Raw genomic sequence first — 19743 nt, 5'->3', positions numbered from 1 at the left:
GTTTTCATTTATGATGTGGGAGTACATCACCTTGTTTCATGTCTATCTATAGTTCTTTCACACTTTTTCATGTCTCTAATTTTTGCCTTCATGAAATTTGAATACTGGCTCTTTTTTTCCCTTTGGTTTGAAAATAGTGCCCATTCTTGCCTTCAATGCACTTTTTCAGGAAATGATACACCAAGTCCTACTTTGAAGCTGCTCTTCCAAATGTACTGTATCATTTTACAGCTACACAAAATGCAAGTTTTACCTCTGATTACCAGAATAAAATTGTTATATATGTATATATGTCAAATCTAAGTTGATGGTCCTAAGTTGGTGTTTTGGTTTTTTTTGTTGTTTTTTTTTTTTTTTTTGTTTTGGTTTTTTAATTAGAGGAATTTATGTAATTTATGTGTCCTACCTCATTTGGTGGTCATGGCCAGTCTCCTCACCAAACTCTATTCCTGAGATCTATCAATAGCTACTGAATGAGGTCTTCCCTATCATCCCTTTCTCTGAAGTAGAGAAAATAGAATTTTCCCTATCAGCAGAAACTTGAAGATTATACTTGATTATCATATATACATGATAATTGAGAGACTGAATTGGTTAAAGAGAAATCTATTAAAGGAAAATATTAGTTGATACTGATTGGCTAATTTTTGGAAGGGCATTAGGAAGTTACCTCCCTCTTCTTGATTCTTTGTTGAGAAGAATTACAGAAGGTTTCTTCCAATTTAAGCCTCTGAATTTTTAGTATGGAAGCATCCTAAATGTCATGTTTCTAAATGGCACTCTTAAAATTACTGTCACTACAAAATTCTTAATTAATGCAAGTGTTCCAACATGAGATACAAGATCATTTTGCAGCTGAAATATTTTTAGATCTGTCTCTTTCATGCTTTTTTTCATGCCTTTAAAGTGGTCATTTCTAATTTGAGAATGTGAATGCATATTTTACAGCGATCCACTACATAAAATAGGTGACACTTAGATAACCAGTAAGTGGCACTTTTCAGTTGGTTTAAGGGCTGATAATATCAAACTGAAACAAATCAGTTACAGCCCCTACACAAATGTTGCCTAATTCTAAGAGCAGTGGCCTAATAGCCTGTGTGAGAGGGTGGATTGCAGGAAGCTGTAGTGCTTGTGCTGTGACATGTGTTGACACAGAAGCAATCTTGATGATGTGATATGTGTCCTTTCGATCAGATGAGCAAAGACAAAATAAACACTTGCTATGAAAAAATGTATTTGTGAGCCCTGACTCTTCATCAGCACCTTTTTATGGTCTGGGAGCTATCTGAACAGGAGCAGTACCCCCATTTTTCTAATGAAGAGTGGGGCTGAAGAATTTTAGAATCATAGAATGGCCGGGCTTGGAAGGGACCTGAAAACTTAGGTTGTTTCAACCCCCCTGCCATGGGTGGGGGTGCAACCTACTAGATCAAGATGCTTAGAAAGGAGTTGTGTAAAAACGAGGGAGAGCAAAAGCATTATCAGAGCTCAATTGACAGTGATCCTGCCCAAAGTTATGTGGAAGTCAGGATTTAATTCTTTCTACTGTAGTTTAATAAATTTCTGTGGAGGAAAAGCAACTGCAAATACCAGTGGTATTCAAGCAGTAGGGGATTATTGACTAAAAACTAACAGTATAATTTTAAAATAATATAGAAATTTCTCTATGTCATTTCTGTCCTCTCCTGTTGAATGCAGTAAGTGCAGTTATTTCTCCTTATTGTACCTTTATTTCTCAGAAGTCAGACACTGGATTTGTTATTGCATATAAAATACTATGGAAACTTCAGATGGAAGCTATTTAATGCATAGCAAGAACCAAATTATCTTTTGATGAAATCTCCACTGGTTAAATATTAATTAAAAATATACTGTAAAGGTACATACATGCATACATTATATAAAAATAAATAAATAAATAAATAAATAAATAAATAAATAAATAAATAAATAAAATTTAAAAAGTGGAAATTATGTAGTTTTGTAGTATCATTCCATGGTCAGTACTGTGATTTTGTTTTCTAGTACTCAAAGCACTCAAGCTTTAAACCTAGCCAAACTATGTAACCAAAGACTTTTCAAAGTAGTAAATTGCTGTTCATTGGCTTCACTGGGCTCTGATCAGCTCCCCTGAGAGCTGCATTTATCTAATCATCTGCCTTGTGTATAAAATCACAACTGAGCAACAAATTGCAGATTGCCACTGCTAAGTGGGTTTAAAGAGATAAAAATAATGAAATCTTTTTGAAATTGTGGAAGTTTTTAATTTTAGATACACTCTGTGGTTATATAGAAAAGAAGACTTAGTATTACTGAACTTCTGTAATATCTTTTGAGGTAGGAAATTGTATCAACATTAAAAAAAAAAAAAACAACAAAAAACCAAACAGCAAGGGACATGCATTGGATCTCTTAAGTATATATGGCTAACCTTGTAGTAATGGAAACCAGTATTGTTCTGAAATCAAATTAAGATTTCTGGTGGTCTGAAAACTTCCTTATTAGGTTATTTTTTTAATTGCTTTTAGTCTCCATCAGAATGAAGCCATTTAGCTGGAAGATTCCCAAGACTAGCACTGCTTGTATTTCAACCAGGGAAACACAGTTTTCAGAACATCAGCCTCTGCCTCATCCCAGACTGACCAGTCTCAGACACGTAGAGAAAGTCTTTCTGCTGCTGCTCTAGCAGGTTATTTTGCTAAGTCAATGAACGTTAAGCTAGTGGTGTGAATTAAAAAAGAATAGCAAATGCTGATGAAATTTTCACCTGAGAAAGTGTCACTTAGTAATATTTCTGTCCTTCAGCATCACCACTGGGTGTGTAGGACACACTGTTAGAATTCTACTATAGTGTGTGTGCTTTTCAATCAAGAGAGGTGAGCCACAAAAGAGATTTTATTTCAGCCTTGCAACATTTCCTTGTTTGTATTTACTTAATATAAACTTCAAGTTGTCAAGGTGGAAAAAAGAGTAGCCTAAAAAATCTAAATTGATAATTTCAGGAGAACAGTTCATTCTTTAAAAGCAAATCAAAATACTAACCCCAGAGTTTTTTCTTCCTAAAGCTTTGCAAAATGAGTTATATGCAGATGAGGAAAGCTTTATCCATGCAGAAGGATGACACAGTTATAGAGGTGACCTGTTTGCTCCTGCAAAACAGGCCATCACAAAATAGTGGCACTCCACTAGTAATTTTAATGCCTTTGTATTAATATGGTCACAGAGATAGAATACAGTAAATTCTAAGTTTGGAAATATTAAAATAAAAAAAAAATTGCTGCTGACCCAAAATCACTGAAGCAATCAAGTATGGATTGGCAACATTTAAACAGTTTGCTCTATGGAGAATGTTGAATGCTGTAATTCTCAATAAATAGAATGAATTTATTATTTTATTTGTATGCCTTTTTCCCAGAGAAGCTTGTTTTTATCTAGATGTGCATATTTGTAAGAGAGAAACAGATGGGCAGAAAGAAAATGGATAACGGGGCGGAAGAGGATACCCTCATTTTAAGGTTGTAAAAAAAAAATAGTGGTGATTTTTCAGAAAGTTTTTAGGCACAGACACCTGTGCAATCATTAAAAGAATTAGTTCCTCTGCAGAAAACACTCCCATCTTCATTCTCCTGTTCTTCAACACGTGCCAGTAATTATCTGTGTTTTGCAGATGTTTTCAGGCATCTAGCTTTGTTACCTCTTAGGAGAATAATAGAGTTGCACAACCTGAGGAAAATAGCATGTCCTGTGAGAATGAAATTCTAATATGAATAATACCAAGTTTAATGTTCGCTAACATGAAATTTAAAATTACTGGTTTTTCTGCTAAAATTGTTCTGTTTTATATAGGACATTGATTTCTCTGTTAGGTGAACCAGTGATCTATGAAAGCAAAGGAAATAAAGCTGTGTTTGAGGGTGAGATTAAAAAAAAAAAAAACAAAACAAAACAGAACCAAACAAAGCAAAAAGGAAAGTCAGTGTTGATTTCACTGAGCATCTGCTAGTCAATCATAATGTTTAGCTAAAGAAGAAGCAAGTTTTCTAGGAAAGCATGTGAAATTTTTTTACTGGTCTTGATTCTCTGAATCTGTATAGTGAAATTGTGTTGCATCTGAGATCGGAAAACCTAATCAGTGATGCATTACATTTTGCTTCAGAGGGACTTTACAAACAATCTGAGCTAGTATCTTTTCCAATGGCCTTCCAGTTTGTAATGTGGATGAGTATTTATTTTCAGTGTTTAGACTGAATTTCCTGAAGTTTTACTGATATGATTTACTCCTTTTTAATAAAAGATCAGAATTTTTACAGTCTTTCTTGAAACTAAGAAAATGTAAACTTAAGCAAAGCCCTGACTGCCCTGCAGCATCTATTCACACCACTCAGTGCCTGAGAGACTCTGCTAGCTCTGCTGTGCAGTTTGTGAGGCCACTGACAACTTCTGCTGGTGCAGTCTGTGTGTGCCGTAAGGATAATCTCAAACTACGCTGATTCAAGGAAATTGAGACTCTGCTGTTGGTGGGCAGAAAAAGGAAATAATAAGGCAAGCAAATCTGAATTTGTATGCACAGCAAATTATGCAGCTAATTAATTCAGAGATGAAATTTCTTTCCTTAAGACTCAGTTTTCTCTGGCTTGGAGATATAAGTTGGAAAATAAAATGCCTGTTAGAATTCATAGCATCTTACGTTATTAAGCTTAATACAAACAGTGATTAATTAATGCTAAGTAACTCTTTCTCACTGCTTGGATAGGCACTCATTTTGAGCAGGCTGTTCATCCTATCCAGGACAGCCTGGGGCAGTGAAGAAAACACCAACACTTCAGCACCATATTCCAGAGCTCAAAAAACACTGCTGTTACTGTAATTTAAAAATATATGGTAAGTAAATTATGAGTGGAAAGAAGCCCATGAATCCACTTTGAGAATTCCATTGTAGTATTTAGTATGTTGGAGTTTTTAAAAAATATTTCTCCATAAAATAATTTTTGTTAAATTTTGAAAAAATGTGCCTCAGGATTGGGGTTTATATTTTAATACTTTAAGGCTCTTTTTTTTTTTTTTTTTTTTTTTTTTTTTTTTTTCTGCCTACAGGTATTATGCCTCTGAGATATTTAGAAGCATTTAAAAGGCTTCAGGAATAGTTCAGTGCAGTGCAGTGATGCCCTCTGCACCCTCTGTTAATGGCATCTGGTAGTAGCATCACTGAGTTAGCTTCAGCTAATAAGAGCAATAAGCTCTTTGCTGTGGGGCTAAGATCAGTTTTTGCTTCGCATTCTGAGTTTTGGAAGATCTAATTACCCCCAAACTCCTGTTTTTTTTCCTGATTCTCAAAAATTTTGAGTCATAAGCCTACCTTTTCCTTGCTCTTCATCAATATTTTATAACAGCTTTCATAAATGTGGAACTCTTGAGATTGTAAATTGTAGATTCATAACCATCCTCACTGGGGTAGGGGAAGTAAGAACAAAAAAATCCTAAAAGTAGTTTGAAACAAAGCGCTATCTCAGAGTGCCAATGGCAGCTCCTTGCGCTGTGTTGTGGGGCTTTACAGCTTCCTCTTTTTTACATGAATGTAAAATGGATGTTCTCAACCATAGGCGAGGAAGTCATTGTATTGCTTTTTCTGCACAGGTCATGGAAGGACAATACAGGCAGTTGTATCTAGTTTTTCTCACCTGGGATAAAATAAAACATTGCCAACAGAATAGTATTTGGAAACATTTTCCTAAAAGAAAATGTCTGAGTAATTTCTAAATGAAAAATAATAAGGGTTTTTCTTCCTAACTAATGAGTTTATATTGTATTGTGGGCTAAAATACAAAAATCCTTAGCAGCCAATATTGTAGCCCTGATGCTACCGCTTTTGCTGACATTCAGCATCAGGAACACCAGTGCGTTTTGCATAATCACAATACATGGTGATCCTTTAAACTGCGGATTACCGTAGGTTAAAAACACCTGGTCCTGTATTATCTCCTGAGTTAGCTGGGTGGCTGGTTGTTTGGCTTTGGTTTGCCTTTGTTGCATAACTGTGCTAGAGAAATGTAAAGGTCAATTAAAGTTAGCAGTGTTTTGCTTAGGATTGAGCTACAGATACAAGGACACCTCTTGTAATTGTTTCCTATTTGTTTTCTGCTAGTTTTAAGGATTCCTCAAGATGTTTATTCTCTCAGAGCACTTTTGTGAAATACTTTGATTGATAGAATTTTAGAAGTGTTTGTGGTAATTTTACTTGTAGATCACAGTGGCAGTGATGTATTGAATTAAGTGGTTCCTTGTGATAATTCCAGATTAGTGAAAAGGAATTCCAGATTACTGAAAAGGAATCTAGGAAAAGTATTACAGGAATTAAAAAAGACAGGAGAAATTGGGAAATTTTTGCCAGATATGGTGAATACTATCATATGCTGAACAAAAATACATACAGTCTGAATTAAACTGAACATTTTTAGCAGTTACTGTTCACATTTACTGCAAGACTGAAAATGTGTAAGACACAAATCACATTGTGGTACACAGGGAATAATTTTTATAGCCTGTTTAGTAGAATTTCTGAAAACCAATTAGAGGTACATGGCCAACTTCTCTCTTCTCTCGAATGATAGTTTAATCTCTCCAGGTGTCTCTTGGAAGAAAACATTTTGAAACTGGGAATTCTCATGCTATTCTCAATCCTATGCTGCTTTTCCTTTAGTATGTTTTACAGTTACAGATAATAATTGATATTCTCTGATGAGTACTCTGTAAATTTAGGAGTATTTGCTTCCAAGGTAGACATGAAAAAAAGCGAATTTATAAAAGCTAGATCTTTGTGATTGTTCAGCCTGGAGAAAGAAAGATTTCAGTGTGACTTAAGTGTGTCCTTTTAGTACCTGAAGGGTGCTTACAAGAAAGATGGATAGACTATTATCAAGGGCATGTAGTGACAGGACAAGGTGGAATGGCTTCAGCTTTAGATTAGGTTTAGATTAGATATTACAAAAAGATTTTTATTGTGAAGTTGATGAGGCTCTGCACAGTTTGCCTAGAGAATCTTTGTGGGTGCCCCATCCCTGGAAGTGTTTAAAGCCAGTCTGGGTGGAGCTTGAGGAGCCTGGTCTAGTGAAAGATGTCCCTGCCTATGGCACAGGAGTGATTTTATGATCATTGGATAATACAAGAAGCAATCTCTGAAATCTCTGTAATTGCTATTCTCCATGCAAGGCTCATGATTCTGAAATGTTTTATGGCCAGTTAAACTCTTATTTTTGCTGGTTGCCATAAACCTTTACCAAGACGAGGGTGTGTTGCATGTCAGGAGGCTGGTATTAATGTGATGGAAGTGGCCTGCAAGTCAGTGTTGAAGTGTTTTGCTGATGGTGTGCCCTTGACATGTCCCCTGCAACGGGCCCCATTGTGACAGAGGGACAGAGCAGAGAGATAGTTGTGGAGCCACTGCTGCCTCTAATCTTCTAGAAACTATGATGAGTCCAAGGTTGTTGGTTAGTTTTGATACCTCTCCAAATCAATTTTATTTGACCAGATCATGTTCTTGAGGAGAGTAAGAGATTATGCTTTGGGTTCAGACTTAATTTTGAGTATCCGTTTCAGTTCTTTTACTGCTTAAGAATAGCTTTTTTTGACTACTTAACATTTAGGAATTATCATAATTCGCTTAAAATATGGAATATATGGCTGTCCCCTGGAAATCTTCCATCAGGATAGAAATTCTGTGTAATGGGTGCATTTACTCAGCATTTCCATCACAGATACTAGAGCTATGAGTCCGCCCCTCCACCGCATTGTATCAAGCATGGTTAGTATTCTAACAGCGTTAGAGGGACGCCTTTAGATCCTTCCAGAGCAAAAATGGTGAAATGCAGTACCCCTTTCTATCACTCTGCAAATTGCAGCTATTTTTTCTAACATTTCTTAGCTAGCTCTGAAAGAATATAGACTATGAGGCTGTAAAAATGCATGAAAGTTCAATTAAGTGGATGAAGGTTTTTATGTTATCTAATTATTGTTTCTATTTTTTGCTTCAGTGTTTTTTTCCTCTTCCTGTAATTTTATTCCATCACTGTAGTCGTATCAGTACATTTGAAAAGAGATACTGACATTTAATATATCCATTAGGTATTTGGCTTTCCATTTGGACGGAAATCTTAGGAAAACTCTTGCCTTGCTAAAGCACTTCTGACTGGCACAAGATATCATTTTTATCTATATAAAAGCTCAAAGAGGTTTTGACAGGAGTCTGGATAAGTCTGCTCAGTGCCTCACATGCCCACCTTTCAGTGGGTGATATACGATGGACTGATAGGCCATAGTACTGCATTTGTTCTACATGCAAGTTTTTGAGAAGAAAGGCACATAATGAAGTGTGTTAATTACAGTGTTTTTACTGACTATGAATATGCTGAATGAGTTAAAGCAATGAGAATTTCTTTATAATAATAAAATCTGTTGGTGAAGTTTGCGGCATGATAGGGACTATTTTGTAATATTTTATCACATTACATCAACAATTCTCTTTCTTCCTCTCTTCTTAGGTTTTACTGGGACTTAATCATGCTCATAATGATGGTTGGAAACCTTGTCATTATACCAGTCGGAATCACATTCTTCACAGAGCAAACAACAACTCCATGGATTATTTTCAATGTGGCATCAGACACTGTTTTTCTATTGGACTTGATAATGAATTTTAGAACTGGGACTGTAAATGAAGACAGCTCTGAAATAATACTGGACCCTAAAATCATCAAGATGAATTACTTAAAAAGCTGGTTTGTGGTTGACTTCATCTCATCAATACCAGTGGATTATATCTTTCTCATTGTAGAAAAAGGAATGGATTCAGAGGTTTACAAGACGGCAAGAGCGCTTCGTATTGTGAGATTTACAAAAATTCTCAGCCTGTTACGTTTATTGCGCCTTTCAAGACTGATTAGATACATACACCAGTGGGAGGAGGTAAGATTTATGTGGTTATAACATATTCACTAAGATCTTATTGCTACCCAACACTAGTCAATCTCTGTGAAGAGCTGTACCACAACAAGAATGTAATACAGTGTCCCCTCACTACCTGGTATAATTACAAGCACATACTACTGGCAATACCTTTTTGGACAAAAACCAGCACAGAGTAACCATCTTCTCTCTGCTAATGGCAGAGACCAAAATGTGTTGGCGCTGGTATGATTTGCATGGATGGACTCCTAATGATGTTACAAAATGTCCAAAATATCAGAATAAGGCATGAGAAAGAATACTAGAAATTTTGACAAGCACCTAAACCTTCACTAGAGTTTGATGACTAACACTTAAATTTGTTAATGCTCTTGTAGTCACAAAGAACTTAAACTTGTTTGTATTTTTCTATTTTAGAAGAAATTGGAACCATCTACCATTGAGTAGATTTCCTAGAATGCTTATTGTTTGAAGGCTGTATGTAGGCTGAATATCATAAATACTGCCCTTCTTTACAAAAAATGGGCAGTTCAAATTTTGAGTCACTGCCTTCTAAACTGTCAACTCCACAGTTTCCAAGCATGATGTTATGCTGCCTTTCATTTTGGCATAGTGGCTTTTCCAGAAAATTATGGCATTCCCCACTTCGGCATACTTATGGCTAGGATATGTTTAATGCATTGGCACATACCACCATTTTGTTTCTTGCCTGTCCTGATTTCTGTAGGTCTGAATGTGTTTTAAACAGAAGTGCTAAAGCCATAGGAAAAATAACTGCTGTTTTCAAAACCTTTCTTGCAGAAAGCATAAGGAGAATTATTTTGTAGAGCATTATCATGGAAGTAGTATTAAAATTGATTTCCATAAATTTATTTACCTATGTGATAAAGATTCATTTAATTAAATAAATATTGAAGGACAATTTGGTACTATTTTTGGTGCTCTTTCTGCTGGTTTTCTCTAGTATAATATGCACTTTCTGGTTTAAGAGGAACCTAAAAGCAGAGACATCTCAAATAAAGCCAGATTATAATTTAAAATGGCATGATGCTGGATGATGCTAAATATCAAAAGTCTAAAAAATTTATAGTAGTCTCTCAAAAAGCCCCTGAAATAGATCATTATTTTTTATTACTCTATTTGGTAAAGCTACTTTGCCTCTCTGTAAAGCACTGAAAAGATCTTTTTGCACAGAAATAGAGCACTGTAGTTTTTTTACTCAATTCAACTAAGGCAAATGATTAAACATATTTTGCAATTCTACCATAAAGCTGTGCTTTTGTCTCCTCTGTGCTTCACCGAGAGACAACCTTCTGAAATGAATTCAATGACATTATTTTCTGGCAGCTTGAGTTAGTCGCTTGCCACTGTAAAGGCCTACTAGGCAGAGAAATAAATTCCTTTATTCCTCCCTTATTTCAGTTATCAAACAGAAATCAGGTATTCTAAATGAAAATAGTTGAATTACCACACTAAGTGGGACTAAAAGTGACCAGAGTATGTGGTCCAAACGAGCAGTAGCTGCTGTTAGCTAATGGCTGCTTGATTGCAACTTTTCCTTTAATTCCACTAGTAAAATCTGTGAAATATGTTCATAGGAAGGTAAAAGAGGATCTAAAGGTAGAGGTTTTTTTTTTCCTTTTTGGGGGTTATTTTGAGCCTGTAATAAAGAAGCATAAAGTTCGTTGGCTGATTTTGAAAAAAATTCTCACATGCAAGAACAGAGAGAAATATATAGTCTGAATTATGCTTTGATAAATCCCAAAATGAAATGTGTGAAAGAAAAAAGGTAGGCTTTTTTGTTTGTTTCTTTGTTTTTATTTTTGTTTAGCATTTTATGCGGAGCAGAAATGCAGAAGGTCATGGATTTTCATATATGGCTTCCTGGAAAATGTGTGTTACAATATCTTGATGCTTTAAAACAAACAGACAAAACAATTGATTTGGTATGACATTTGCTGAATTACTGGGAAACAAAAACTGGATCATCCCGTGGGATAGTCAGCGAGACTGCTGCTGGTTTTAATGTTCTCTGTATGTGTATGTTTGCACATGGACAATAAGGAACAACTGTTAACTGATTTTTATGGCACAGAACTGGAGCCTGTTTGTGTGTGGTTAAAAGGGTTTAATTGTTTTTGTGTATGAGCTGACACGCTGGTTTTAAATGTGGTGCAGATAAATCTGAAATATATGTATTTGATTCCAGAATAATAAGCATTATGACAAAAATACTGAGAGGCTAGCCAGCAAACTCAATCTTCACAATGTGCCAAGAGAATACTTGGATAACTTATTATTCATGGATAACTGATGTATGAACTATCCAAGCAGTATGATAAGGCAGTTGTCCCTGTATTTCTACATCCTCATATAAAAAAGGCAGGCTGACGTTGTTTGAGCTTTTCTTTACATATATAAAGAAGCTTTTCTTCATATCACGTATGTGGAATTCAGGTTGTTGGTATCCTGAACCTTAAGATGAGAAAAAATTTAAAAGATTCTTATATGGCACTGGTGAAACATGGTTCATTTTCTTTATCTATTTCCACATAATTTAAGTCAATTAAATTAAGATCAAGCTGCCAGCAGTCACCTAAAGTAATATTGATGTAAATAATGTATACATTGCCGAAGCTTTCTCCTCATTAAGTGTTATGGAACAGCTATAGCTTGTGATGGAATATATATGAAAACTGATTGATATATTCATATCAGTCTGATGTTAATTACTTACCCAAATGAATGGGTGACTGGAAATGGAAAGAAACACTTCAAGAAAGGGACAGGAGATGTGTGGGCAGGAAATAATTTACTGGATATGCAAATTCACACTTCCCTGAAACTGCTTTTTAGCTACAAATTGTAATATTACCGTCCTTTAGACTCAGATATTGAAAATAGATCATATATTTACTTAAAATATATGCAAGGAAAAAAATTATATTTAAATTGGTGATTACAGAAATTATTATTTTGCAGTAAGTTCTGACAGGCGCTTGGTTTGGATTTTTTTAAAATTTACATTCCTAAAAGTACTAAACCAGAGGTCCTGGACCTAATTCTTATTTCCTTTAAGTTTTATGAGACTACCTAAACTTCTGACTTTTTAATATTTTTTTGCATAAGCTTACACACAACTAGTAGATTATTCTTAGTTAAATATGCTCATAGGTCAGTGGACAATTAAAATAGATACATTGTTTCATTCTAAATAATATGCTTTACATTTGCCTATTATACTAGTTTACTGGTTCTTTAAAATAAAAATATTTTTCAAAACCTGCATGAAACCCAGGCTTCAACAGCTTTGCTTACAGCTATTCTAAACACAGACAAGACCTAGTAAATTTACAAGTCAGTAGGAGTGGTTCTTCCAAAATGTGCCCTAAGTCTTTTTTGTTCTGGGATGTCTGATTATGTAGAACTAGAATAATTTTTAAAGAGAATCAATGTTATTGCAAGTTATATAATCAAAGTTACATTCTGCAAAAAAATCACATGGCAAAATGTGCAAAAATTGTGAGTTGCAGCCATGTCTTATTTTGGTTTAACTTGTACTGAAATCTGGTTTTCAATTTGCCAAACCTTTTGTGTTTCATTAACCTACCTAAGTATTGATGTTCACTCTAGTTGTTGATAAAGCTCTGGTGTTTAACAAAATACACTCCTGAGCGTATCACACTGACATACCATATTCCAAATTTGCTGGTTTATTTCTGATAATCACAGTAATGCAGGTTCAGAAAAGCACATAAATAGAAGCTTGCTGGAATGCTAAGACTTACTAAAGTGATCAAAAATTAAGTGTGTGAGAGCTTTGCCAAATCAGGTCCAGCATTAAAGATTTCACCTGTTGCTCCCATGCTACCAGCCCTCATTTTCAGAGACCACCACTAGGTGTCCTCTCCTTGTTGTTCTGTTTGTTCCCAATGGTACAAAAACATGTATTATGTGTCTCTATGATGTTGAGCCATTATTATTTCTAATATAAAATTATTGTAAAAGCAGAAGTACCCAGACAACTGAAGAAAACTCCTACTTCATTAGCCTGCTGTTTTAATGGGAGGAACACAGATGACTTTCTTCCCCTGCAAGAAAACCAAGCAACTTTTTCTTTCACCTCAAGCCAGATGAGAATTCAAGGCTTTTTTCTTGATCACTGACTTTTTGTGTGGGAAGGGAGAGATGATGAGTTAGATGGGTCCTTGGCAGTGTTGGTTGAAAACACTTATCTTTACTGACTGGATTATTAATTTATTTTTATTTTATTTTAACAGGACTCTGTCTACAAGGCATATGGTTTTCCTATCAATGATGATGTTTTACAGTTTGACTTTTTTTAATTAATAACCTTGTGGAAATGGGAGGTGACATATTTTGCTTTCTTTTATTCTACTTTATTGCCTCTTGTCCAAGGAGGTATTTTAAAGTACATTTTCTAGGCCCTACATACTTGTGTCAGTTAGTTAATTATGGCAAATAAGCCCACCCGTACAGGTTGAGTGGCAATTTTGTAGTAGATTAGCTGAAAGTAGGACACTTTTTTATTGCATTTTAGAGATACATGAACCAAATACATGTTTTCTGTCTCTTAAGGAGTGAGGGGAGGATATTTGTTAAGTAACTTAAGGGGAAATAAGACCTTGAGGAGAAAGGAAAGTCCACCTTCTTTTACTGGCACAAAGTCTGTGAATTCTGCAATGAAGCCTCTGTATTGATGTCTTCTGCCTTCCTGCCATCAAGAAGATGAAAGTAGGAGGTAGGAGAAAATCCCCAGTTCTAGAGGAAGGGAAACAGAAACACAGACATTGCCATTTTTTTTTTCCCTTTTTGGAATTTTACACTTGGAAAATGCCTAATGTATAAATTAGTGAATTCGTGTCCTCCCACTTGAAGCCCATGACTGTGGCCAATTCCATGTTTGCTTGAGAGTTCTTCTTTGCTCTGCGGTCTTCCCTACCAGATCATGATGACCAGCTATGGTCAATAAGTCCTTGGCATGTGCTGAACAGATCCATCTCCATTCAATCTACAGGGCGAAAAACCCCAGACATGCTGTTTGGTTGCATTTTGAAGTGAAGAATCTGGGAGTGCTCCTTGCTCAGCATTGCTATAGTAGACGAGCTCTCCAGCTTTATCAGAGCAGAGGGCTGCTCAGCCCTGTGCCACTGAGGGAATGTGTTGTGCTAGCTGTCAATTTGTTCCTGGGTGAGACTTGCAGTGCTGTTATTCCTCCCTAATTCCATTGGGATGTTGGCTCATGGACAGTCTGTCTCTATGACAGTGCAGTCTTTTATCTGCACAGAGTCAGAACCTGAGCTACTAGCCCTTTTTTTTTCGCACTTAAAATTAGAGGGTGTAAAGGCATTTTCTTTGAGACTGGTGAGGCTATACCTTGGTAATGTAGTTCTGGTTTGCTAAGTAGAATTTGCATATGTGTATAGAAGTGTAGGTAAGTTACATAAATAGGAAGGTAAGATACCTTAATTCTAAAATGAAGTGTTATTCAATATAAGTGAACATGTGAATAAAAAAGCTTTTCAGCACTCTCATAGATGTAAGCCACAGGGCTGTTAATTTTTTTCTTCTTTGATATGTAATGTACAAGGCTATTGTCTGTGTTTTGCTGAACAGAGCACCTAATACAATCTTTACAAAATAGTTAGCGTTCCAAATGGTAAATTATGACGGATCTCATTTCCTGTAAACCTTTTTGTTTACATGAAATTATGTTTATTTTAACATTAGGTGGATAAATTGTCTTCAGTTATGTAATATTTTGTAAGGAAAAATTTCAAGTTAAATTATTTGTTTGAGAAAAGTATGTATCACTGCAGATAAAGCATACATCCATAAACATCACTGACAAAAACTCAAGGGTTTTTTTTTCTCTCTTTTGAATTCTGTGCAACTGTAGGGAAATACAAATAATGGACAGAGTCAATTAAAAGGCATTATTATCCATAGTGTCCTAATAATAGAATACTAACTGTTGAAAAAGAACAGCACATTTGTAGAGAAGGTAATTACTGAAATGCAGGCAAGACACTGAGTATTCTGGTTTTTAATTTCCTGCTTTATGGTCTAGGCATAATCACTTTCATAGAAAGAATAATCCATTCCCCTAGAGAGTAAATAGGAAGTGTAATGAGTGTAAAGTTTCTTGCTTCATCGTCCTACCCCCTTTTTAAGGCTATGCAAGCTGAGCTGCCTTTCTTCTGTGCCTATGCCAGGAGAGTAATTGTGTGGGGGTGATGCTTTCCCTGGGAGATAAACCAGAGAAATGTAGAACATACACCAAGATAAATTTCCCTGAACTGGATGATAATGTTTTCTTCTTTATGTAAGTGTTTGCCTGGCTTCTATGGTAATATTCCTGAGGGACTTGGCTGTAGACCCAATAAGGTGGGTTCACCCTTGCAGTAACCTTTATAGATAATACCAGTCAATCAGTTTTGAAAATTATCAGAGCAGTGTCAGCATGTCTTTGACACTTAAGTATAACACAGGTTTTTAGCAGATTATTTTTTTAATTCTAACGTCTAACTCATTGTTCACTATTAAGCCATTCTGGCAATAATGTCTTTTTTTTTTTTTTTTTTCAGTTGTTAAAGCTTGCACTTGCTAGAGCCTACACTATCTGTGGCTGTTGATTTATTAAAAACAAAAAACAAACAAACAAACAAAAAAAAACCCGCCTTGCTCTTCCATCTAAGCTTTTAGCCAAAGCAGAAAACCCACTTGGCTTTACAGGGTAATTGCCTGCTGAATGCACCCCATTTCTGGCAAGGGGGGAGGTCAGGAATGTTCAGTCTTCTTGCAAGACAGAGCTGCTGGCTGCTCCCCATTGTGTCCTGCTCCCTCCCTGGAGCTGAAGAACTGTCAGAGGAGGTGATGACAGCCAAAGAGCTTTTTGGGCAGCACACAGTTTGGATCGGATTGTGGTTCACCATTCGGACATTGCGATACTGCAGGGTCCTTCCCACAGTCAGTGCACGGATTACAAGCTCCCTTGATTCCTGCAGTGGTGAGAAGAAAGGGAACATGTGAATTGGGATTTTTCAGTTCTTTTCCAATTTATTTTTAAAAAGTCAAAAATTTTACAAATTTCGCAAGAATGACAATTGTAGTGTTTGTTCCTTGCAAGCTAAACACAATTAATTCAGGTATCTCTGCATTTTCAATTTGTATTAATTGTAACCAGTACAGAATTGCTGTTTAACTTAAATTATTCAGAAACAGTAACTGAAAAAAGATATTCTCAGTCACTAATGGCACATAGAATCCTTTCCTTCTTTGTTTGTTTTTTTTTTTTCATAATACCTATAGATTTTTGTGAGTAAAGAGTATAGTCATTCCCTTTATATGGCTGCTAAGGAGGAAACAGTTAGGGATATTTTATGGTCATTTTATGCTGCCTTAAAAATGATTAGTTTTAAAATAAATTTTTGAAATACACATTTGAAGCGAGGTTGCTAGTCCATGTGGTAAAATATGGCTGGTTAACAGCTGAAATGGGAGACATAGAACCCATTATAATAATTCTTAATACAGCATGTATTGATATGTCTATTAAAGAAAGCCAGAAGATGTCCTTACTGTGTATCATAACTATTTGAAAGCTGAAAAAATTAATTAGAAAGTAAAAAATTAATTAGAAAAGTGTATGCCTATAAAGTGGATATGAAAAATTTTAACATTTTTCTAACATTTGTCTACAAAGGGGCATTTTAATTTTTAAATAAGGTAATCATTTATTAAAGGGTGAAAAGATAATTCATTAGATTTCAATTTACTATAATTCTATGTATATATTCTATTTATATATTCTACTTTTAGAAGAAAATTGTCAATTGAAGTGAACAGCTTTAAAAAAAAAAAAAATTCACAAGCCCACCAGTGTATTCTCTTGGTTCTCTTATGTGCAGAACATTGTGCAGGTGAAATTTTGTGGGATTTTGTAGTAGAAGTCTGGTTATCTCAGAAAGGTCTAAGAGGTAGAAAATTGTGCTGGTTGTGCTGTAGAATTTGTGCTGGTTAGACCATTCATACACAGTTGCTTATATTTATTTATGCTCCCAGTGAGTCATGTCCCTGAGCTCATATGGACATTCTATTGAACAAATCAGGACTGAAATTATATAGAATTCACTGCATGTCAATAGGTCAAGGATCATGTTCATGTTGATCACATTTGACATCCTTCTAATACAGAAAAATACCTATGACATTACTCTTAAATAGGTTTTTGTTGTTATGGCTCCCACTGAGGACAATGGAGTGTATTTTAAGAGTTTATTAGGAAGAAGGGTCTGTTTTTAAAGGATAAAATGGCCTGAGTTAGAGTAAGATGCAAATGCATCAACCTATTTAGAGAGGGTTGAGGAACTGAGACGGCAGCATAGAAATGGCTCTACCATTTGCACATTATATTAAATTAGTTATTTTTAACCTGAATATCATAGAGTTCATTCCATACAGGTATTATCCCACATGTGTATGATTGAAATGTAGTTGTGGCCTGGAAAAGACAGGGAGATCACCTAATTTAGAGATTGTCAGAGCTCCTTGCTTCCAAGCAGAAATGAAGGCTGTGGTTGAACTGTTGAACTCCCCTCACTACACTGCACTAGAAAGATGCTCTATTTCTCACCATTTTCTCCTTTCTTAACACAGGCAACTGTTTTGCTGTGATCTTTCCATGTATTTAAGATCATATTTTGTTTGTTACTTTTTTATCTTCTTAAAACATATCTTTTTTCCCCCGTCCTCTCTTTCAGAACCAATGGGCTTAACTATACATCTGCTTAACTTAGTACAGCATCTTTTAGTTGCACTTCCTTTCTTTCCAGTGAATGCTCCAACTTGTTCTTGACCTGGCAGAAGCTGCTGCCATGTGGTGTATTTGATGTCATTTCTCTTTTGGGGCTTGTGACAAAAGGGTATGTAATACCTGCAATCCTGCTTTGAATCCTAGTGGAACATCCCAGGTGAGCAGCTGTAGGAGTGGAGCCCTGTATATGCATGAGAGGAACCTATCTCTAAAAAAATTAGTGTCAGAAGGCTACTTACAATAACCCTGCTGTAATCTTTGCCAGAACCATGGACCTTGTTCAATTGAACTGCCTGTAGAACAGAGGGAAAAAAAACAACCATAAAAAAAAAAAAAACAAAACAAAAAAACCCCACCAAAACAAAAAACCAAACAAAAAACCCCAAAAAACAAACAAACAAACAAACAAAAAAACCACCAAAAAAACAAAAACCCAAAACCCCAAAAACCAAAACCAAAGAAACCAAAAACCAACCAACCCCCCCACACCAAACATAAACAAAATAGAGAAAACCCCAAGAAACAACTCAAATCCTGAACATGAGTGAGCAATGGCAGTTCAGACAAATGTGTATGTACATATTTCTGTGAATATGTCTTCAAGGGTGAAGGTTCTTACCCTTCACTGCATCTTTCAGTAGGAACACTTCACTCTGTACCTCTGAAAAGAAAATGAATCTATCTACAATTTTTATCTCTCTGGATTAATTCTCCATGCATCATATACTCAGTTTACCTTAAGTGACTGCCAGTATGCAAAGATTCATGACAAGCAGTCCTTTATCCCAACTAAAAACTGTAAGTTTCACTGTTCAGTTGATGCATCTGTTCATACTGTAAAGATAGTGGCATACAAAATTTATGGCCAAAACTTGAACCTGGAAACAAATATTGCTGTGCATAATTTAAAGTAAATTTCTTTTCAAGAGTACCTTCCTGTGGGATTTCCAAAAGACATTATTGAAAACCGTATAGTATTTTTCATCAGAATGATCGATTTTTCCCTTAACCAAAGACATGAATTATGTCTTCATCTGTCTAAAAAATAGCTAGGCATCCCTCATGAGAATTGTTTCCCAGCTGGGGAAATATAACGTCAGATATGGTTTAAAAAGGAAATGGAAAAAATGCATCTGAAAGGTAGTTTCAACAGGCAGGAGGTAACTTCTAGAACTCTGCCTTGTTTTGATTACCCAGAAGTTTTAAAATACTGAGCCCAAACAAATAACTTGAATTTTTCTTGCAAGGACTTTCAATGAATTAAGCAAAACACTGTTTTATCTCGTGTCAGTCATATGAATACTTTTTTTTCCTATCACTTGCTCATTTTGCCTAGGGCAAAATCAACCTCTACTGCAAAGGCTTTTTTTTTCCTAGGTGTCAAATTTGATAACTTAAAACACAGCTTAGCCCACTATGTGTATCTCTTTATGTTTCTGATAACCCTTGCATATCAAAAATACGTATATTTCTTGGTCTATTAAAAATAATTTGTAAAAATCAGTCTTTTTTGGGGCATTTTTGATGAGTATAGTATATGCAAGGCACAAGAAATGAGGGTGTCAGAGGTTTGTATGGCTAGAATGAGTATCAACACTGTAATATTTTTCATTGAAGTAAATCATTGAAGAGATACCTTATTTAAAAAAATTGCAGAACAAATTTCAATAGAACTTTATGTGCTTTATTCCTTTTCATTTTACTTTCTCATTGTTACTCCTATGGGAGGTGTCTATGGATACCTTTACACTTTGTGTAAAGAGACCATAATTCTGCAACACAGCTGAAGACCTGAAGTCTGCAGCTAAATTGTAATTTTAAAACTACACATGTCTGTATTAACCTAGTTAGAGCTAAGAATTTAAAATCATTGTAATAGTACATTAGGGCATTATTTATTATAGATACAATATTTTTATTTAAACTCTCAGCTTCAAGTAGTCATA

At 35.3% G+C, this 19743-nt stretch overlaps 1 protein-coding gene across 1 annotated transcript in view; it reads left to right on the top strand.

Moving 5' to 3' along the window:
* The window catches only part of HCN1 (hyperpolarization activated cyclic nucleotide gated potassium channel 1), a 192966-nt gene that overhangs the window by 14247 nt on the left and 158976 nt on the right, over positions 1–19743 (top strand). Inside the window, exon 2 of the mRNA XM_030257549.4 lies at positions 8538–8961. Within this exon, the coding sequence (XP_030113409.4) occupies positions 8538–8961 (424 nt within the window). The remainder of the gene's footprint in view (positions 1–8537; positions 8962–19743) is intronic.

Source organism: Taeniopygia guttata, chromosome Z (assembly GCF_048771995.1).
Source record: "Taeniopygia guttata chromosome Z, bTaeGut7.mat, whole genome shotgun sequence".
NCBI classification, from domain to species: domain Eukaryota; kingdom Metazoa; phylum Chordata; class Aves; order Passeriformes; family Estrildidae; genus Taeniopygia; species Taeniopygia guttata.
The sequence above is the reverse complement of the archived record's forward strand: the minus strand, read 5'-3'. Positions and strand labels throughout refer to the sequence as shown.